At 40.8% G+C, this 8,168-nt stretch overlaps 1 protein-coding gene across 1 annotated transcript in view; it reads left to right on the forward strand.

Annotated features, from left to right (window-relative positions):
* Positions 1–8,168, forward strand: part of MFAP5 (microfibril associated protein 5) — an 18,584-nt gene that overhangs the window by 7,289 nt on the left and 3,127 nt on the right. Inside the window, exons 2-6 of the mRNA XM_023517077.1 lie at positions 2,786–2,830; positions 3,558–3,590; positions 4,022–4,057; positions 6,850–6,879; positions 6,957–6,966. Of these exons, the coding sequence (XP_023372845.1) occupies positions 2,786–2,830; positions 3,558–3,590; positions 4,022–4,057; positions 6,850–6,879; positions 6,957–6,966 (154 nt within the window). The remainder of the gene's footprint in view (positions 1–2,785; positions 2,831–3,557; positions 3,591–4,021; positions 4,058–6,849; positions 6,880–6,956; positions 6,967–8,168) is intronic.

Below are 8,168 nucleotides of genomic sequence, written 5' to 3' on the forward strand. Positions count from 1 at the left end.
GTGGAAAAGTGAAAATGCAAAGACAGGGCAACAGTTCATCTCAGTAGGAGGGAAATTGTGGCATGACTGGGCAGAACCCAAAAGTTTTAACTCCTACAGAACCACTTCCGGCAGTTCAATGAAGAAAACTCCACTCTGCCTGAAGGCATTCAACATAAGTACAATTTATGCCTATTTCTCCCAACCCAGGAGAGTTAGAGTTAGCACTATAGTCTGCAACCCAATAATGGCTCATAAAATCAATTTTAGTGGGTCACAACTGATATATCTTCTATACATCAAAGTTCATTGCATGTGTTTTATAAGAGTAAAGCATTATTTCATCAAACTTGTGTCAGTTTTTCAAACATGTACACTGGTGTACAATACTATAGGGGTTCTATTACAAAAGATAAAACTATGGAAATAAATTTTTTTTTCTGTTTTTGGTAAAAAATATCTGAATCCTCATGTTTCTGAACTTAGATCAGATTTCAGCATTGGCAAAATTAAAATTCTGAATTCCTTTCTCTAGGTTACTTAAGGACCAGTCCTGTTTTAGAACTGTAGGATACTTTTCTAGGAGAAATATGATAAGTTACAATGAAAATGTCTTAATTTTCCATAATGTTGGGGGGCCTAACTTAGGCATACGCAAACCCTTTCCCCTTTACCTCCCACTCTCCTCCTAAGACAAAGACACAAAGGACATGGCGAGCCCACCCCCTGAGAAGTTTGTGCGAAAGACTATAACCTGATTGGCAAACTATGAAATTTCGCCCAAACCCTACCGACCCTTATAAAAGTGTTCTTTAAGTGCCCCTGGGTGCGGTTGCCATCTTTGCACTGCCCAGGTGGGTCATCCTCCCCTTTCAATAAAGCTGACCTAAACTTCTCTCCTGCTGTGGTTTCGTTTCTGGGTAAAATTGTTCATGCCTTTTACATCCCAGAGAACTTCCTGAATCCTAGACAAAACATTTATGTGGAGGTAGCTCTCGGAGAAATTAGTTACACTGAGTTATATACAGAAAAGCAGCGCTCTGCCCTGAAATCCCAAAGCAATGACTACAATGCACTCTCAAGCCCTCAGTCCTTGCCTTGCTTGGCTCCTGTTTCTCTGAGTGGCCGGCCTAGAATGTGACTAGGCCTCTGGAGAAAGGGAACCAGGAAGGATTGATTGGGCTACACCCCGGAGAGGCTCTGGTCGGCTCCGAAAGTTTCTGCAGTAATTCTTCTGGTCAGTGGTTTTTCACATACCCTGTGGGATTGGAACAGGCTTGGATTCCTTTTATAAAAACTTGTTCTGGACGGTGCCTGTGGCTCAGTGGGTAGGGCGCTGGCCCCATATACCAAGGGTGGTGGGTTCAAACCCAGCCCCAGCCAAACTGGAACAAAAATAGCGTTGTGGTGGGCACCTGTAGTCCCAGCTACTTGGGAGGCTGAGGCAAGAGAATCCCATCTCCTGAGGAGTTGGAGGTTGCTGTGAGCTGTGTGACGCCATGGCTCTGTGGCACTCCACTGAGGGCAACAAAGTGAGACTCTGCCTCTACAAAAAAAAGAAAAAAAAAAACTTGACTTGTAAAAACAAAGCTTATAATGAATGCTAAAGGCAAAGAGGCTCTTTTGTCAGACATGATGACTTTCTGTCAGGAATTTAGAATAAAAGGATGAAGTGGGGGTGGGGCGGGGGGATGCCTACGAAATGCTTTATTTGTGTTTTGCCTTTCTTACAATTATAGGCAATTCTGACATGCTTCATAAAAAGGTTTATTCTCACTAGATCTAGATCTTTCATTTAGAATCTGAAGTTTAAAAAGAAAAAGTCAAAGCAAAGTATGTGAATTTGCTGACCCCTAGTGGATGAAATAGATTGTGACTATGAATTATATTGGAGAGTAATTGAAGATGGAATATTTGTTCAATATTTAAATGTCATTTGTTAAGAGAGTGGATCTCAGATGCTCTTATCAAACTCACAACACATACACATACATACACACACGCACAGGAAACTATGTGAGAAGTATGTTCATTTGCTTGACTGCTTGAGTGTAGTAATAATTTCACTTTGTGTATGTATCTCAGAACATCATGTATATCTTAAATGTATAGCATAACATTTGTATATGAGGCCAAGCATTGTGGCTCATACCTATAATCCTAGTACTTTGGGAGGCTGAGGCAGGAAGATCACTTGAGGCCAAGAGTTTGAGACCAGAGTTGGCAATATAGCAAACTGTCCCTACAAAAAAATAGGAAAAAATCAGCTGGGTATGGTGACATGCACCTGTAGTCCCAGCTACTTGAGAGGCAGAAGGATCATTTGTTATTTCAGGTTCATTTTTCTCAATTTATTATAACAAATTCTACTTTAAGACCTGGGACGTTTTTATTTTTCTCCTCTTGCTATTATTTTCCAGTGAACAAATGCAAAGCATTCTGTATTTAAACTTGCATTTTCCCTGGTCTCTCTTTACCTCACATTTCAGTGAGGAGCAGAAAACGACCAACATCACCTTTGGGGAATGTTCTTAAATATCAACACATCAGCAAATTCATATCCAATTATATCAGAATTATAAATGTTGAAAGCACAATGTGTTTGGTATAGCCGATTTTCATTTTAAATACGTATTGTAAGGCAGTCGTCAATCTAGTGTGATTATTGTAAGCAGGCTAGGAAAACTATGGCAGGAAATACTCAGCTCTGTGTTGGTCACAGCGCTAGACAGTTTCACTTATTGTGAGTGCAAGGGTTGGAGGGGGGCAGAGAATACTCAGAAAATTTTTTCGGTTTTTTTTTCAGATGATGTGACTCAAGTGACTCAGGAAACATTCACAGATGATCCTAGTAAGTTACTTTTTTTTTGTTCATTTGTTTGCTGTCATTTTGGGGAGAGAGAGATTGAGGATGATGTTTTCACAAAGAAAAATAAAGACTAGAAAAAGGTTGGTGGACACCATGAGTTACAGGGCTCTGCAGTCCACCTTAGATTCCAGTGTCTCTATCTGTGTGTCCAATCTGATAATCTCTTCCATTTCTTTCTGTGACAGTCCCTTATTTGTCTGAGTCTACATGCTTTCACTCCAGTCTTTCTTATCTCCTTTTAGATCATCATTTCTTTATCCTTCTCTTTATTATAAAAAGAAGTTATATGACCTGGCAGTTAAGAGTGTGACCTGGGCTGCCTGTGTTTGAATCCTACCTAACTCTGACACTTACATTTTATATATTTATTTATTTACTTATTTTTGAGACAGAGTCTTACTTTGTCACCTAGGCTAAAGTGCCATAGCATCATAGCTTGGGCTCAAGTGATTCTCTTGCTTCAGTCTCCTGAGTTAGGGGGTACTACAAGCAGGGGCCACCGTGCCCAGCTAGTTTTTCTATTTTTAGTAGAGACGGGGGTCTCCTCTCACTTAGGCTGATCTCAAACTTCTGAGCTCAAGCAGTCAACTTCCCTTGGCCTCCCAGAGTGCTAGGGTTACAGGTGTGAGCCACGACGCCAGAGCTATCCTGCTTCTCTTAGCTACTTTTCCCACCTGCATTTTTCATTCTCTGTTGTGTATCTTTGCAGATCTGGTGAATGACCCACCAACAGATGAAACAGGTAAGTTTTAGTGGAGTTCTTTAAAAAAATGACATGATTCATGTTAATACTCACAATATTTATTCTCGTTCTTGAATTCTTCCTAAATTTTTATCTCTGGATAGAAGGGTTATGGGAATGTTGTTCAGTGACAGTAGAATAAAAGGTAAAAGTGGCCTTCTATGCCTGTAAAGACAGGGTATAAAGTGGATTAATAGCTCAAATAAGGCATGGATAATAAAGGCTTCAAAAAGTTGGTAAAATGTCAACAGAACTAATATTCTTCAAAAATATTCACCATGCTTTCGATTAATTCTATATCCTTGTACATAAAACAGAAACCCAGCCACAGCCTTGCCCTTGCCCTGGGATCTTCATTCTCCCTCTTTCCACTCAGCCTTCCCCCTTGTAGTTCAAAGCCTCCTCACACTTGCTGTTTTGTGCCTTTTCAGTTCTGGCTGATGTCGAGCCTTCCATAGATGATCTGGGTGAGTTCAGATCTGGGATCCCAGGGCCACCAAGGCCATTCTGGGCTTTCTCCAGAGCCCATTATGGATGGCAGTGCAGCTGCTGAAGGATCCTAAATAGACAGTAAGACAGCTTATGCAGAACATTCTTCCAATAGTTCAATTTAAATTAATGACATTCTTGAATCCCTAACAAGCAGGCACCGTGCTAGGTGTTCTGTACACAAAATTATAAGGTATGATCTCTCTCTCAAAGTTTCCAAGACTTGGTGGGTAAAAGCGAGACAGGATTTAAACAAATGTCTAGGAAGATAAAAGGAAGTTTCCTAGAAGTCATGCTTGAACTGAATCTTTTTTTTTTTTTTTTTTTTTGAACTGAATCTTAAAAGAATTGGAGCAAGCCAGGAAGCCTCTGAGGGGATGAGCATCTCAGCCAGAGGGAACAACATGCTCAAAGATGTGAAAGCAAAGACTGGGTTGGCACATGAGGGAAACTAAGTTTTTTTAATGGCTGGGGGAAAAACTACATGTATAAGGAATAAGTGGTAGAAAATAAGAAAAGGAGAGAGAAGCTATGTTATTCTTAACAAATCGTTATTGCGAGCCTACTGCTAGTTACCAGCAATATAAAGGTGAATAAATCTGATTTTCTTCTACTAGATGTCTTCTGTATAATAAACAAGATAGAAAAATAAACAGATGACTTTATTCAGCTTCACAAAATTCTACAATCAGAGTAAGCAAAACAAGTTATGAAAGACACAGAAAGAATCCTTGACTGGATTCTGTGTTAGGGGTTAGGAAAGGCATCTATCTCCCAAGGGGCACATTGACTAAGGTGCTTCTCAATAGACAGGTAGAATGAATAGAATGGGAAGAGCCTTTAGGAAAAGAAAACAATTTGGGTGGCTCGGCGCCCGTAGCTCAGTGAGTAGGGCCCATGCCACATACACTGAAGGTGGTAGGTTCGAGCACGGCCTGGACCTGCTGAACAACAGTGACAACTGCAGCCAAAAAATAGCTGAGTGTTGTGGCAGGTACCTGTGGTCCTAGCTGCTTGGGACAGCTACTCGGGAGGCTGAGGCAGGAGAAATGCTTAAGCCCAAGAGTTTGAGGTTGCTGTGAGCTATGACGCCACAGTACTCTACTGATGGCAATGTAGTGAAACTCTGTCTCAAAAAACCCCCCCAAAAAAACAAAAACAAAGAAAACAATACAGGCAAAAGTCTTAGCATGGAAATGAAAACTAATCAGAGGGTTTATAAAAGGGAAGGTTCTAATCAGATTTGTGATTTGGAAAGAACACCCTCCACTTCCCCCACCATGCCCCTAGAGCAATGTGGGGAGCTAATTTGACCATGGCCATTTTCTAATCTGGAAACCCAGCAAGAATGCTATTGCCATATTTGCAATAAAAGATGGTGGCCTGAACCAAGGCAAAGATAGTAAGAATTAAAGATGAGGGGATTGTTGAGATAATGTTTCTAGTGTTTTAGATGTGGTTTTGGGGGGATGGTAGTACCATGCACTGAAGAACAGGTTTAATTGGTGAAGGGAAAGATAATTAAGTTAGAGATATGTTGCATTTGAACCATCCTCGAAAAATCTAAGAACTCTTCCATTAAAAAGGCAGTTAAATTTACATAGGCCTGGAGTTTAGGAGAGAGATCTGGATTACAAGCATAGGGTTAAGAATTATTAGCACATAAACCTTCCCTGAAACCACAGGATAGATGAGGTTACCCAGCATACTTCCAAATATTTTATTCATTACGACTATTCCAGCGACATTTCCCCCAGATGACCCCTTGAGTTGGTCATCTAACTCCATTCTGTGAATGGGCCCATACTAAACTTGCCCCTAGCTTAGGTGTAGTTATGGATATGACCCTCACTATTCTTTGTTGTTGTTGTCATTATAATCCCCATTTTATTTATTTATTTATTTATTTATTTATTTATAGACAGAGTCTTACTCTGTCACCTTGGGGAGAGTGCCCTGACATCAACCCAGCTCATTGCAACCTCAAACTCCTGGGCTTAAGCAATCCTTCTGCCTCAGCCTCCAGAGTAGCTAGGACAACAGGTGTGGGCCACCATGCCTAACTGATTTTTCTATTTTTAGTAGAGATGGGGACTTGTTCTTGCTCAAGCTGGTCTCAGACTCCTGGCCTCAAGGAATCCTCTTGCCTTGACTTCCCAGAGTGCTGGGATCATAGGTGTAAGCCACAATGCCCAGCTGAGCCTATTCTTTATGCAACAACATTTTTTTTTTTTTTTTTTTTACAGTTTTTGGCCGGGGCTGGGTTTGAACCCATTACCTCTGGCATATGGGGTCAGCATCCTACTCCTTTGAGCCATAGGTAGCGCTGCTGTTATGCAACAACTTTTATCAAAAAACACACAATGATATACCTAATCTGCATTTTTGGTAATGGGGAAGAGCTTCTACAGAATAATAATCTTTTCTCTCCTTAGCTCTGGAAGAAGCTTTTCTGAACATATGGCTCTTTGCCTTATATTCCTATTAAATTTGTTTCTTGCTAAACACAAAGATATTCATATTACAATGAATATTTCAACTCTGGGAGAGAAAGGAAAATGAAAACAATCCCAAATTGGCTTCCTATCTTCAATTTTGTAGATTAAATCAGCCAAATAGGGGTTTCCTTTTAGAAGTTGCTAAGAGTTATTAACTTATTTGTTCCCTATTCATGGACACGCCTAGCACGTCCCAAATGAGTCCAGATAACAGTTACAGAGGTAGTGCCTCCTAGAATTGGTAATAACTGAATAAAATTTCTGCTTTTCAGCCTCATCCAATGATAAAAATACCACCACAGGTATGATTATTTCTTGCATATCTTTTTCTTAAATCTTTTTATTCTTCCTGTGGATTTTTTACCTCCTTGCTCCTTAGAGGGTATTTGGTACATCTTCTAGTTTACTTCCAATTCTTTCTCAAGGAGTATTAGCACTCTTTACCCTGCCCCATACCCCCCCAATTCCTTGTTGTTGTTGTTGTTCTGTTTGTTTTGTTGTTCTGTTTGTTCTGTTGTTTTGTTTGTTTGTTTTGGGTTTTTTTGAGACAGAGTCTCACTTTGTCGCTATGGCATCATAGCTCACAGCAACCTCAAACTCTTAGGCTCAAGTGATTCTCTTGCCTCAGCCTCCCAAGTAGCTGGGACTACAGGCGCCCACCACAATGCTTGGTTATTTTTAGAGATGAGGTCTGGCTCTGGCTGAGGCTGGTTTCCAACTCATCAGCTCAGGCATTCCACCCTCCTTGGCCTCCCAGAATGCTAGGATTATAGGCGTGAGCCACCATGCCTGGCCTCCCAATTCCTTTTTTAAAAAGTGAGCTCCTAGGTGGCACCTGTGGCTCAGTAAGTAGGGTGCTGGTCCCATATACTGAGGGTGGCGAGTTTGAATCCACCCCGGCTCAACTGCAACAAAAAATAGCTGGGCATTGTGGCAGGCACCTGCAGTCCCAGCTACTTGGGAGGCTGAGACAAAAGAATTGCCTGAGCCCAAGAGCTGGAGGTTGCTGTGAGCTGTGATGCTGCAGTACTCTACCAAGGGCGACAAAGTGAGACTCTCTCTCTAAAAAAGAAAAAAAAAATGAGCTCCTAAAAAATTAATTAATTAATTAATTAAAAATGAGTTCCTTGGGTGGCACCTGTGGCTCAAAGGAGTAGGGCGCCAGCCCCATATACCAGAGGTGGTGGGTTCAAACTCAGCCCCGGTCAAAAACTGCAAAAAGAAAAAAAGGAAAAGAGCTCCTGTTCTAAAAATCATAGGGAAAGGATGGAACCAATGTTGCATGGTCCCTAAATAGCCCTCTCCCTATACTGCCTATGGACTTTATTTGGTAGTTAATGGATTGGGACGTGAAATCAGTTTGCAAGGACTCCACTTTGCCATAGATGTCATGGTTGGAATTTCTTTTCCTAATATACTGATAATTCCACTGCTGGAACAGAGAAACGGTGATCTAAGAATTCTTACTCTTCAGAATGAAATCATTAGCATTTCTATTTTATATTTCATATTAGAAAGACTTTTTTCCTGGAAGTACCTGCAGAGATTATTTTATCCACTTCTGCTTCCTGGTAGGGAAGCACCTAAATTT

The sequence above is a fragment of the Otolemur garnettii genome, unplaced genomic scaffold (genome assembly GCF_000181295.1).
Source record: "Otolemur garnettii isolate 467f Iridium unplaced genomic scaffold, OtoGar3 scaffold00104, whole genome shotgun sequence".
NCBI lineage: Eukaryota > Metazoa > Chordata > Mammalia > Primates > Galagidae > Otolemur > Otolemur garnettii.